At 38.9% G+C, this 14,283-nt stretch overlaps 2 protein-coding genes across 3 annotated transcripts in view; both read left to right on the top strand.

Annotated features, from left to right (window-relative positions):
- Positions 1–2,242, top strand: part of LOC146451068 (uncharacterized) — a 6,869-nt gene extending 4,627 nt beyond the window's left edge. The window contains exons 5-7 of the mRNA XM_085099630.1: positions 1–24; positions 771–886; positions 1,513–2,242. The exon at positions 1–24 is cut by the window's left edge and continues 128 nt beyond it. Coding sequence (XP_084955756.1) covers positions 1–24; positions 771–886; positions 1,513–2,075 — 703 coding nt within the window. The 3' untranslated portion in view covers positions 2,076–2,242. The remainder of the gene's footprint in view (positions 25–770; positions 887–1,512) is intronic.
- Positions 2,243–5,104: 2,862 nt separating this feature from the next.
- On the top strand, positions 5,105–13,734 carry LOC146451067 (uncharacterized). 2 transcript variants are annotated; one of them, XM_085099596.1, is made up of 8 exons: positions 5,105–5,643; positions 8,042–8,280; positions 8,781–8,910; positions 10,352–10,668; positions 11,051–11,196; positions 11,528–11,567; positions 11,671–11,758; positions 12,675–13,734. In XM_085099596.1, the coding sequence occupies exons 1-8, from the start codon at positions 5,322–5,324 to the stop codon at positions 13,259–13,261; spliced, it is 1,869 nt and encodes a 622-aa protein (XP_084955722.1). In that variant the 5' UTR covers positions 5,105–5,321; the 3' UTR covers positions 13,262–13,734. The 2 variants fall into 2 exon arrangements, with proteins under 2 accessions (XP_084955722.1, XP_084955723.1); XM_085099597.1 differs by having other exon boundaries at positions 5,269–5,643; positions 12,678–13,390.
- Positions 13,735–14,283: the final 549 nt, after the last annotated feature.

Here is a 14,283-nt window from a genome sequence, read left to right as displayed (position 1 = left end):
TATTTATCGTCGAAACCATTCAAGGTAAGGAAGCATTATTAAGAGAAAGACAGTCAGTCAGAAAGACAGAAACAAAAAAACATACAGATAGTCAGCCAGTCAGTCAGTCAGAGGCAGACTGACAAACAAACAGAGACAGTTAGTCAGACAGACAGACAGACGGACAGACATAGACAGAAAGATAGCCAGCCAGACAGTCAGTCAGTCAGACAGACAGACAGACAGACAGACAAACAGACAGACAGTCAGTCAGTCAGTCAAACAGACAGATAGACATAGACAGAAAGACAGCCAGCCAGACAGTAAGTCAGTCAGATAGACAGACAGTCAGTCAGTCAGACGGACAGACAGACAAAGAAAGAGAGAGGGAGACAGAAGGTGGGCAAAAGTATTCAAAATCCTAGGTTTAAACAAAATCAAACTAAATTTTCCAAAATTTTGCTACGCAACAAACTGAAACTGATACCACTTAAGTTTGTGCGTCACAACTTGAATACAGATATAACACTCCTGCACGAACAATTCTTCTTTTAACGACGGAAGATACGTTTAATGTTTTGCGCATGCGTTTGTCCGCCTAACTTTTATGCTTATTCATGTTTTGCATGTCTTACATCGATGGTCGGGGAGGGTAGAGAGGGTAGGGCGGGGCAAGTCGGCCTGCTTGATAGTTCGTTTATAAAAGGCTAGCGCTGAGAAATATGTTATGTAAATGACTGATTTCCCAGCTCATTTTCAAATGTTATTCTGGATTTTCCTTGTAATTCCAGAAGCCACCCTGGAAGAAGTATTTCAGGTGGAACTGCTGAAAGCTTTCAATCAAACTCAGGATTCAACACTGCCGAAACAACGTCAAGCTACGCTACTGTTAATCGCAGTGATTGTGGTGAGTAAAGTGACTATTGATAGCAGAGGGTACCCGTTTGAGGAAATGCGGGACTTTTTTGCTGTCGGAGCACAAATAATCGTTGAATAGAACCTTGGAATAGTCACTGCATTGATGTAAAATACTCAGCTTCTTCAGTGAACTGCTTGCCGTCGAAACCTTAAAGGCTGAGGTTGCAATATGAGAGATTGTTGTCGATAGATCTGAGCAAATTTTTGAAAACTGCAATTTCGTGGCTTTCTCAGATTCAGTGGTTTCCTGGGAAGCGTCAAATTTACATTCAAAGAGTTTGGAAAGTTTGGAAATTCCTGGCTTTGTCCAATGTGCAAAAACGCGTGGAAAGCCTGGAGTAAGTTCTCAGTACTTGGCGGGTTCCCTCAGTCGGAATTAAGTTACTTTATATTACATACTATTACCATTACCATTACCATTACCATTACCATTACCATAATTATTACTTTTACTCTTACTATTACCATTAACATTACCCTGACCAGGGGCTATATGACTATGACTATGAATATCACTATCACCAATACCATTTCTATTACTATGACTATGACTATTGGATTACTTCCAACTTACCCTATAGTAGAAAATAATCCCTTTTTTTCATTTATTTCCAGGACACTATGCGTCAATTTATCGCGTCCCAAATGGTGTTCGCAATGATGCCCCGAGAAGTGTTGAACAACCATTGTACAATATAATCGAGGAACTTGCTACATCCAACAAACAAGGTACCCATGAGAATAGGTCCCCTGCAGGACTCCACGATAATGCCCCTTTCAGCGTGGAACAACGTGTGTATGGCCTCATCGAGAGCATTGATCCTGCCATCGCAAAGGGCCCCCATGAACATAGGCCCACTATAGGACATCAGGATAATGCCCCTTTCAGCGTGGAACAACGTTTGTATAGCCTTATCGAGAACATTGATACAGCCATTGTAAAGGACCCCCATGATCACGGCTCCTCTCCTGAAGGGCAGGGGAATACAGATTCTCTCAGCGTGGATCAGCGGGTGTATAACATCATTGAAGACTTGGATTCGAGACTCTATGAAGAACTTAACAGTTTCGATCCGGAACAACCGGAGTACCATGTGTTGGAGGGGACGTTATCAAAGGGTGCTGAGGAAGCTGATTGTGTTGGGTCCAGTGATGAACGTGCAAGATCGAGTGTATAATGCGCTAGAGAGACGTTTTCAAGTCTAAATTAAACCAAGAAGTGACCATTTGTACACTATCTTAGAGCGTGGTGGTCAGTGCAAAAACGTCTTCGCATGCAGCACTTCCGGAAAGGAAGAGAGAGACGACAAAGAAGAAGAAGAAGAGGAAGAAGAAGAAGAAGAAGAAGAAGAAGAAGAAGAAGAAGAAGAAGAAGAAGAAGAAGAAGAAGAAGAAGAAGAAGACAAAGAAGAAGCAGAAATAGAAGAAGAAGAAGAAGAAGAAGAAGAAGAAGAAGAAGAAGAAGAAGAAGAAGAAGAAGAAGAAGAAGAAGAAGAAGAAGAAGAAGAAGGAGAGATATAGCGGTTGAATAGTTTTGAGATAGTGGGCAGACTAAAGATATTGCTGTCCTAAACATTATCGTAACCGCAATCTTTTCGAAAACCAAAAAGGTCGACTTAGTTCAAGCCATCAACAAATTAAAAATCAGTCTTTCCCCTTTCGTATGTATTTTAGTTATTTATTAAAGATGTCTTGCAGCCATCTAAGCTTTGATGTTGTGACTTGGATAAAGTCCATGCCTCAGCTTTGTACAGCAGTGCGCTTTCCAGAGATGCTCTAAAAAAACCCGTATTCTATAATTCCCGCCTAGGTCTGACTTTTGGATTGTGCTTAACTCATTTATTGCCGACCATGCTTTTGTTCTTCTGATCGACGTCTAGGTCCTTTGCTGTGCGGTCTATCCATGATTCCAAATATTGGAAGATCTGCACTCGTGTCAATGTGGAGTTGTCGATAGTGTGAAGATCTCTTTGAAGATTATAAGCGACATACTTCGTTTTGGAGCTGTTAATACAAAGCCAAACCTCTCTAGCTGTCGATTCCACATTCTCTAGTAGAGCCTGTGCGTCTTACAGCTGATCACTATCGAGACCTTAAAGAGTAGTATACAATGGTCTAGCAAGGTCCTACGATGATCATAAATGAGAACAGTTTCGCTGTTGTCATAATAAGCAAAGTCATGGTTAAGCATCAAAGTGAATGTCCAGAAAATATGCATTTGAAGCTGGAATTGATAAAAATAAACAGATAATATCTTGGCAAAGACCCAGTATAAAGAGCAAGTAATCAATTTATTATTGTAATTTTTTTTAAAAAGCTAACGCTAAAAAAAATCTGCAACATCAAAGAGTTTTACGAAATAAATATTTAATTGCTTGTAATTGTTTGTATTCCATAGAAGACGAGCGAGTCTCAGACTTTGCGTGTGTGAGAATGCGCCTCATCCTTTGGTTCACAGTTTGGAAATCTCCGAAGTACTTCGTGTCATTCTTGGACCACTTCACATAATTTAGTCCAGCGGATAAATCGCTATCCAACGGATACAATGTGTTGATTGGAGTACATTTTATCCGCTAGTTAACAAATCGACTGCAGTTTTCTATGGTCTATACTCTTATAGACCATAAAATGACGTAAAAAAATGTTCAAAACTCAAGTGGAACCACGAGCCGCAGGCGAGTAGTTTCACTGCCACGTTTTGAACATTTTATGGTCTATAAGAGTATAGACCATAGAAAACTGCCGTCGATTTGTTTTTTACAATAACATGGAAAAAGCACAAGCGGATTTGGCAATTTTTTTTGTTGAGAAAGCGCGCGCGTTACATCTGACGTCATTTTTATTGTCTGTACTCTTACAGACAATAGCTACGAGCCAATCAGCGCGCGGGAATTTCGACAGTTATTGTAAAAATAGCGACTTATCCAATGGATAGAGTTACCCGGTCTTTGGGCAACCGGGGCCAGGTTGAAAAGCAAAAACGATCGGTATATAGGGACTTGTTCACACTAGTCCGGACTAATTTGTAACCGCATCGTTTTCTCTTCTTTAGCCGTCTCTCCACACTAATCTGGTATTTTGCCTCCACTACACAACTTTAGACACTGACAAGGCAGAGGCATGGGCATGCAGATCAGCATAGCCCATCAAACAAAATTGACTCACACCGACTTCATGTACAATACTATCATATTACGCACCACAGCCGGGCACGTAAATCAAACCAACCATTGGAAAAAAATAGGGACTGTGTACCCCCAACCTATGCTATGGTGCTACCTTTGGGATTTTATGGTGTCATCTGACAATAGAAAAGAAGATATGCATAAAACAAACAACCAGGCAAACCTGGTAACATATATCGCGCTAATCTTTAGTAACTTCAAAAAAGAAAGAAAAAATACATAAACATCAACAATAACAACAGCAACAACAAAACAATTTAGAATCACAAAGTCTAGTTGACCGCGGCGAGGCTGATCGTAGAATAAAATCAAACCCTGAAAGGTAACTGTTTGAAATCCATCAACCTTGATCCTGTACACTCCACGCTCGCGCCCAGTTCTCTGTTCCGTGCCAGCAGAATATTAATTTATGCTAATGCAGATCATCATTATTGGAAGTTAGACCTGGAGGTTTTCAAAACGAACATCAGTTTTGCAAAATATGTTCCAATGATGTCTTTTTTGTGGGAAAGAATATAATGTGAGAATGATGTATTATTCAGTAATGACACAGGCATACTCGGAAAAAAGAAATTCCGAGCGCTCTTATCAGTAGTCGAACCTAAGACCTTCCGATTACTGGTTCGGATGTTCTACCACTGAGCTACAGGAGACTCGTGGGAGCTAAGGCCATTAAACAAGGTTCATGGGACAAACATCCTGAATACTGCTAGGATTGGAATGTCAATGAGTGGCATATGCGCAATGAAAGAAAATGTGATCATATTTTAAGCCTGGTGAACAAATGAGAATGAATGTATTATTCAGTAATGACACAGGCAAACTCGGAAAAAGAAATTGACTATTGAAAAACTATTGAAAACTCAGCAAATGAATAGTGCAGAAAATCACTTAAAACCACTTAAGTACGATATTTTGGTTTTAGTGTTGACGCAATGTTCCACTTGGAAGGATTTCGGAAGGCGATAAATGACCGGAAGTGATGTAGTTCAATGAAATGAAACAAAGATATTTCTCGAAGCGTGAAATTGAAATAATCACTTAAACACGTTTGTCTCTAGAATTCACACGGTTTTATATCACTTTCTACTTTAGCGAGAAAGACATCTCCATTTTGAGAAGCTAAAACTGAAGTTGTAGATACATATACCCGTGGACAAGATTGTTTCCCTGGGGTTACTACAATTCACCGAAAAGAAAACTTCAATATCTTCCACGAGTTCAGGGCTTGAGGCAAAAATGCGGACATTTAAAATCGATTTTACCGTGCTAATTTTAATTTGCTCAATCGGTATCACGACATCTGAGGTTTACGAGATTTTCAGAAGAAGACCTACGACAGACAATGGATGGAAAAGTGGGACGGATTCATTCAAGATCCCACGTTTGCTTTCTCGTCCAGATGAAAGCAGTTCTATGAATTGTGCCAAATTTAATGCCAGAGCCAACGGAACTAAAGGTGATCACTGCCTCTGCTCATGTTCCAGTGACAACGCTACGTTTATTTTTGATAAGAAGCACTGGACATGTCTAAGGAACTCCAAAGTTCGAGACCTGCTGGGTAAGTAGTCTGCAAAACGACTCTTTGTAAATTCACCATTTTGTTCTTGATCAATTCTGTCAATATCAACAACTGTTATTGCGCGAGTGAGGACCACAAGTATGGCACCTTTTAAAGTTAGAACAATCTTGAGCAGAGAACCAATGACTGCAACATCAGCAACACGTGAGAGGATTGCTCTATAATTTCATTTCAATTGTGTTCACACCTAAGGATTTCATCCACAAACTCGAACGTTTCAACAACCTTTTACAGTATAATAAACAGTACCACGGGAAAGTACTGCCCAGTAGCTTTCATTTGAATGGTCACACTTTTGGATTTCATCTACAAACTTTAATATACACCACAACAAACATCACCAAAAGAAAGTACTGCTCCTAAATGGCCGGCGTTCATTTCCATTATCATACTTGTAGTATTTCATTCACAGGCTTAATAGGTGGAACCAACTTTACCGAGAAGTATGGCATAAAAGTACTACTCAGTAGCTTTTATTTGAATGGTCAGCTGAATGGTCACACTTAAGGATTTCTCTCACAGGCCAAAACTAGCAACACCTTGTACAGCATAATAAGCAAGACAATCACTCTACCGGTTAATTAAGTTTGAATGATTTATGCTAAGAGCTTACTCAAGACAGTAAAGCTTAACAATACTGAGCACTACCTCGTTTAGGCAGAGAAATAGAACCTAAGAAGAGCAATGCATAATAGCATTCATTTGATTACTAACAATAACAAAGTCCGGTTTCACCTACTGTGGTCAATGTTTCGTGATATCAGAAATATCTCGAGATTTGACTCTGGGAACTAAACAGGTAATTAACCTTTAATTACACATTTCTTTCACATGATACTTGTTGATAATAGAACTTGTTCTTTCTAAAAGTGGATATATCAATATTTGGGCACCACACATCACACGCCAACTAAGCAAAGTTCATCTTGACGGTTGGATTGCCGTGTAAATGCAATGTAATGGGTCTCCAGGTGGCTAGGTTACCATGATTGAGATCATATAGTAATCTTAGAACTGAAACAATCCAAATAAAACCAAATCCGAAACAAGCAGCTAATACTAAATTCTAAACTTGACTTAGATATTGATAGACCGGCTTTGATGGAGTAATGTTGGTCCAATTAAATCGGTCAAAATAATGGAAGATTTAAATGGATTGGCAAGTATCTCTACTTTGCTTCTGAGTCGAAGCAAACCTGAATTAAGTCTTTTCGTATAGAACGGGTTTCATTTCCTCAATTAAGTGGAGGTGTCAATATTTGGGCACCACACATCACACGCCAACTTAACAAAGTTGGTCTTGACGGTTGTTTTGCCGTGTAAATGCAATGTAATGGGTCTTCAAGCGGCTAGGTTACCATGATTGAGATAAGATAGGTGCTGTGGGGTAATCCTAGAACGGAAACAATCCCCATGAACCAAATCAGAAACAAGCAGCTAATACTAAATTCTAAACTTGACTTACATATTGATAAGCCGGCTTTCGTGGAGTGATGTTAGTCCAATTAAATCGGTCAAAATAATGAAGATCTAAATGGATTGGAGAGTATCTCTAATTCTACTTTGCTTCTCAGTCGAAGGAAACCTGAACCAAGTCTTTTCGTATAGAACGGGTTTCATTTCCTCAATTAAGTGTCAAAAATAATTCACGTTTGCTCTGGGCTTACTTTACTGGTACACCTTTTAGCTGAACTTAAGTAATTGGCTAAAAAAAAACAAAAAACAAAAGGCCTCCGGCCATTCCATGAAACAATTAGAGGTGAGACTCGGGCGTCCGTTATCCACGGTTTTGTCTCTAAAACGTATTTCTTAGAGCTCCTCATTTCAGAATGGGCTTGCTGAATTACATGCGGCTGCCGAGATTGGCTTTAGTTTAAGTCTTACGGCACCAAATGAAAAACCTTTCCTAACATTTTCCTTGAAACTCACAGTTGGCCAATTCGCAGATAACATCCGTAGATAGTTCAATCGGTCAAAGAATATCAGAAGTCTTGAGTTCGACTCCGGATCAAGGAAATGCTAAATATTACACAAAATTAGAGCATATTGTATTTTTTCACCAATTTGCGTCATTATGATTTAAAGCTCATCAGGTTCCATATATAGCCAACCTTGATAACTCAAATTAATCAATCAATCAATCAATCAATCAATCAATCAATCAATCAATCAATCAATCAATCAATCAATCCATCCATCCATCCATCCATCCATCCATCCATCCATCCGTCCGTCCGTCCGTCCGTCCGTCCATCCATCCATCCATCCATCCATCAATTAATATGGCGCATCACTAGATGGCTAGGAACAATGCCCCCTGTGATATTATGCAGTTTGTTCTGGGCTGTAACAATTTTACTCTGTATTGTTTCTCCAGGACATAATTTATTGTACAGATTTTTTGAAGGCGAGAATGAGGATAGCCAACTACGTATGCTAGACATAAACGACATGAGGCGAATTCCTTCGCCGTTAGGACTGGAGACGAACTGTGGATTGGTTGAAGGAGCTTCTACTTATACTGGATGTGACGGTGTAGATGTCCCATTCAGTAGCAGTCTATTTGCAATCCAAAACATAAATCCACAAGGCCCTTACTTCTTCTACGCCCTTAAGGTAAGAAAAACTCCATGTTACACTGGTTTCAATCGGTATGAAACGATTGACGAAGAGGAATGGCCAACTGACTGATTGATTGCCGTTCAATTAGCTTATGAAGGGATAAGAGCCGAAGAAACCCAAAAATAAATAAACATGTTTGAGTGTGATTCCTTCCTTTTCCATTTCTTAGAAGAGATTACTGAATTGCCATAAGATCCTATTTTGTTATAATTTTGCACCGTAACCTTTTTCAAAGATAAGACTACCAAAATAAACGAACTTGAACCCAGTAAAAGATAACCTCACCGTTCCATAGTGGTAACCGATTAATAGAGGGTGACATGATCTTGATGCGATTCTTCTGAGTATTAAAACATAAGAGGGTAAACTGTGATCATCCGAGTAGGTGTAATCCTGGGAAGGGCTGTTTGGGGTCATCATTAGAGTTAAGTCATGACTTGTGGGTTCTCACCATTCACAGTGTTAAAACAAGGAGATTCTCTCTTCTTCTGCAGGTCAACAGTGGTGTATCAAATACAGATTTGTTAAGAGGAAAAATCATCAAGCTTGCTGTTAAATGCACATTGATGAATGGTCGTGAATCAAGGCGATGGCTGATGTTTAAATTTGTGGGGAATACGAGTTGTGAGTGCCTTCCCATTTTTTAGTTAATCCATTTTTTCCTGCAGGCGTAACAGTTCACAGGATAAATTTTAATCAGAAAAATATAATTAATGTTGTCAAAAACAAACGCATATCGATACGTGATGCCTTAGATGAATAGCAACCGACCGTTGCCATTTATTACACGTTATTGCACTAATGTTTGCATGTTTAACACTGTTGTTTTAGCCACCAAAACAGCCCACCCGTTCAAGTATCTTTCATAAAGTTGTCCCAAGTTAAGACATTGTAGTGATAAAAATAACAATAGGCATGGGCTTAACAAAAAAATAAAGCATGAGTCATGACATTCATAGTTTGCTTATCATAAAGTGACTGCATAAAATAAATGCTTCCTGAACAGGTTTCATTCTGGACTGATATCAACCGCTATTAAGTATCATGTCAAGTTACACACTCCTGTAAATTTCGATTGCAAGTTTATACAGTTGGGGGTAAAGTTGCAATTTTACTTAACATCATTGTTATTAAGTTTAAACCTCATGTTGAGCATTGTTTGTTACTACTCTCTCACAGAATTGATCAGCCGGCGAACGCATTTTTACTACTATTTGTACGGACGATTCGACTTACAATCAGCAGACTGCTGATACCCATGTGTGCAAACCAGGGCAGTTAGTAATTAAGCAATCTTTATATATAAGGACTGCTCCATCTGGCCATAGACAAAATCTCACACAGTGCAGATCGCTAAGATTCATGGGTTCAAACCATTTACTTGACAACTTTGTTTCAAGAACAACCCCTAGGCGGACGATTACACTAGACAGACTACTGATATTCCTGGGTTCAAACCATTTACTAAACCACAGTCTCTCTGATTTAAAAAGCTCTCACCGAGACGATCACAAACTATTCTTCAGCGACTCTGCTGTTCTGATAATAATAATAATAATAATAATAATAATAATAATAATAATAATAATAATAATAATAATAATAATAATAATAATAATAACTCTAATTGTAGCTTAACAGCTAAATTACAAGAGTGGTCAGGGTACTAATCATATATATACATTAACATGAAAAATTAAACATTCAAACGTTTTGCTAAGAATATCTATATGTAATAAATTTGTCAAGACGATTAGTAGAGGCCATGGCGGGATCCTCTCTGATGGTGGGTGAACGTAGATTGTATCCACGTGACACAGTTGCGCGCTGAGGTAGCAAGTTAGCAAGGACGCCAGCGTCCCGAACTCTCTGGATAAACTTAGTGTATGCTGCGGCGCGCCGATCCAAGAGAGTACGAAGACCACATCGCACCAGTGCGTCCCTGTAGGGAGGCCCAGGAAAGATTATCTCTAAGGCTTTTAATACTAGCAACTAAAACTTTATATTTGAAATATTTTCCTCTGTGATATTTTCAGAACTTACTGTGTTGGTGTTTTCATTTCAGGTACCTTTTTAGAGTTATTAACCACGACAAGGCCATCCCACACAATTTTGACGCTATTACCCTCAGCATCGACAAAGCCTACCACAAAAAACTACCAAACGTCTTCCCTGGATTCTCTACCGATCACCTCTCTCATTGTTCCGACCGTAATCGCGACTACATCGACTGCTTTCAATAATCAGTCGACCGTCTTCGATGGCCTACGAAAAGTCTCCATTTTTTCAGCAAGTACTTCTGAAAGTCGACGAACTGTTATCGTTCGTCCGTCGACGACGCGTGGCCAATATATCCAACCAACCAAGGATTTCTCTTCCACTGTAAGACATGATTATAATACAGTCTTTGGTAGAGATACACAAACAGATGCAGATGTTAAAATTAATTGCATTTTTATAATGGGTGCTGGTTTATGTATGCTTACCACGATAAAATGAATTTCTGCTTCTCCGAACTGGCTGAGCTTCCAAAGCCACGATAAAAATGTTAACTGAAAACATAGACACTTATTTTCTGTATGGCGCGGGTGATACAGAACAAATAGGAATGCTTCGGTATGGCACATAAGATGACTTTTCATTTCACTCTATTTCTCGTTTGTCTCGTTTCTTTTGGCATGTTTAGGTGTTAAAGACACGGGGCGTTGGACACTTTTAAAAATAGTTTCAAAGAATGCTACTAAATTCGTAATATGATCTCTAGGCTTCTCCCAAGCCAAGCTCTACTCGTGAAGAAAGCAGTGGAGACGCGAGTCCATTGACCATCAGCATCATCGCAGGAATTACTGCCTCAGCTGTGATCATTGTTATCCTGTTCGGGTGCCTGGTTTGCCGACGCCGCCATTTAAGGTAAATGAATTACTTTGCTACGCATAAAACCACGATGGCCCTAATCATTGAACCATTAGTGAAAAAGCACATATTTCAACGTCGCAGCTTTGATGTCGTGCCTTCCTGTCTATTACGGGCATACTACGTGACTAGCCTAGAAAAATTTTTGATTATTTAGTCAAGATAATTGATAATTATAAGGGTCCATTGTTGGCAGTCTGGAAATTAATTTGAATAAACCGCTTAGTCCCATCACGAGTCTCAGTGTCTCTTTCGGGATTTAGGACGAACTCTAAGCAACAAAGAAAAAACAATTGCTAATTGCTATCGCAAACTATTTTGTCTACAGTAAGTCGCCACATCCAAGAGTCACAATTACGACGACAAGGGTAAGAATCTTTTTGAAATTTGTTATTAAGTTGAAATTCAGTATCTGTGAAAATCTGTTTAACTTGTTTTCATTCTCTGACCATAATCGATGTCTGTTTGTAGGATTCAGTAACTTCACGCTCGCAATTAAACCCAGCATACGACCCGGATGATGAAAACTTTTACAGAACACTCAGCTTTGAAGAAGCACGTAAGTTACCTAATCTCAGATTATAATCCATCAAATATTTTAGTTTGCCTGTTCCAATTCTTATGAAGGCCACGCGTAGGTTCGTAAGTTTTTTCACAAGACTGATTTTGTCGCACATTTTTAGATCAGTTTGCTAAAAAGCTTTGTTTTTCAGTGCATTAGATACTCATCACCCAACCAACAACACATACACTGGAAGGCTATCTTATTGCCAGGAATAGGCAGTGAAAATCTGTCTATATCTAAGAGATGTTTAAATTCAACAGGTTTTGACCTAAAAGAGTGATTGGGCGGACATAAAAATATTTAGACTAAAATGATGAGGTCGAGGTCGCGGGGTGACCATTGGGCGGGTTCTACTTCATTGTGAAACTCTAACATGAGAAGTATGTAAGCAGGCAAAGTGATTTATACAAGTTGCTGGCCACAAAATTCAGTTCAGTGTATTGGGCAAAGACATTCAACTTCTCCAATATTGATCGTACACCAGTTGGAAATCGCCAGAGGTTTCGTGTATTAGGAAATTACATTCCTAGATAGAATGAAAACTTTCTTAACGCCCTTCTTAGAAAGGTGCCCATCATAAAGACAGAATTCAAAAAACGGAACTTTGACACGGAAGGAACTATCTCTCAGGTTAGATAGGCTTCATCTAAGAGTGGTGTCCAGCTTAGAGATGTTTTCTTGTACTATACCCCTCTCAGAGACTTTTTTTGTGAAAAGTGCCCATATCATAGAGATGTCCATTTCAGGGAGGTGCCCTTCTCAAAAAGGTGTCAGCCTCAGAGAAGTGTCCACTGTCTTAAGGTTACATTTTTTAATTTTCGATGAGTGACTGTAGCTTTCATCTTATAGAGATGCGTGTTACAAAGGTTAGGTTCTAAGACAAAAGTTGTTCCATTGTTTTGTTTAACAGCAGTTTATGCTTCACCTTACAAAGTACATCAGCGTCCATCTGCAGATGACACAAACCACAAAAAGGAGAAACAGGCAGGTGAAGGAGATGCTAAGGAGAATCACTATGTACCTCTAAACATCCCAATGGACCAAAATATCTACGGGTCTGGAAATACTCAGGATCCACTCTACAATGTGTTGGATAACCCTGTTTCTGATGACGAAATAATCTACCAAAATTATGGCTCTAACATGGAAACGCCTGTCAGCAACAGTGTTGCACCAGTGTATAATTCTTTAGAGGAGTGTCATCATGAAAGCCCAAAGGAACCAGATCATGATGGTTGCTCTTCCACCAAAGGACCCATCCATGGTAATACATCGGAGAGATGTTATCAGAAGGGTGCCGAAGGAAGTGATTATGAACCTGAATGCATTAATGAACCAATCTACAGTGTTATAGATGAGAATCTTTTTGCAAGTGCGTTAGCAGATGATGATAGCTTTGTTTCCAGGGATTTTGTTGAAAGTGTTTTTAAGGAACTTGGTATAAAGTTAAATGAAACAAGTGATCCTTCTATGAGTGACATATCCACTCCACATTAGCGGAATATGAAGGACACATCATCTAACTTTGCATGGTTTTGAACATAACTTCATAAATTGTTGACCATAAAATGGAAGGAATTTTTTGCTCGTTGTGGTTGCGTTGAGTACTGCACATTACTGTTTACAGAAGACGAAAACTGAATGTTCAGAAACATCTGAAGTCAAGAAATCTTTAGCTTGTTAAACGACAATAGCATGTTGTGCGTGTGCCATTACCGAAGTGGCCTTGTTGCCATCAAACAGTCACATTTAACAGCAATGTCTAGTCCATCCTGGAGCTATACTTCACATAAGCGGAAGTATACCTCATATTAGACGCACCCAAGCAGGCTAAGATTTATAAAGAAAAATATCAACTTCATTTGTACATTAGTATGAATATGTGGTACTGTATTTCATGGCCAACTAAGGAGTGTGATGTTTTTCTATAATGTATTATGAAACCAAAAAACTGGGCTCAAAATAATTATTTACAAGAAACAAAAGAATAAAAACCAACAAAAGCAAGGCTTCCTATGGATATCTGGGTATGAATATTTATAAATATGGATATCTGTCAACGATAAGCGCCAGAAAATTTAAGCCACGTGCACAGTCGGTTGTTTTTGTTTAAAACAAAGGTGGTGTCTTCTACAGGCACATCAATATCAAATAAAACTTTTCGGTAGTTCAGAACAGCGAAAGTAAGCTCTTTTTATGTAGTAAAACTAGTAAACCAACATTTCACTCAAGATTTAATGAGTTCAACAAGTTTAGAAAAAAATCTATTTAAGGCTATGGGATGGTTTGAATGGTATTATACCTTAATTGGTGAGCTTTCTAACTACTTTAGGTGCTCGGAAAAGGACGGTCTTCGTTCCTTACTTGGACTCAGGCGGGTTTAGATACGGTTCACGTGACCTGGGTAGTAATATGTTTAGAATACTCCAAACAAATGAATTCAGTGAAGTGTTACGCAGAGAACAACATCAAATATTTAAATGATGTTTAAATCATCTGGATTGCGTGCAAAATCCCTT

This window comes from Pavona decussata, unplaced genomic scaffold, assembly GCF_977016875.1.
Source record: "Pavona decussata unplaced genomic scaffold, jaPavDecu1.1 SCAFFOLD_403, whole genome shotgun sequence".
Classification (NCBI taxonomy): Eukaryota; Metazoa; Cnidaria; class Anthozoa; order Scleractinia; family Agariciidae; genus Pavona; species Pavona decussata.
The sequence above is the reverse complement of the archived record's forward strand: the minus strand, read 5'-3'. Positions and strand labels throughout refer to the sequence as shown.

What these genes read in the sequence shown, in the direction of transcription:
- LOC146451067 (XM_085099596.1), top strand. Translation starts at nt 5,322, where the DNA reads ATGCGGACATTTAAAATCGATTTTACCGTGCTAATTTTAATTTGCTCA. An exon ending in TCACAATTACGACGACAAGG is followed by an intron (nt 11,568 to 11,670) that starts GTAAGAATCTTT and finishes GTCTGTTTGTAG; the next exon opens with GATTCAGTAACTTCACGCTC. An exon ending in ACTCAGCTTTGAAGAAGCAC is followed by an intron (nt 11,759 to 12,674) that starts GTAAGTTACCTA and finishes TTTGTTTAACAG; the next exon opens with CAGTTTATGCTTCACCTTAC.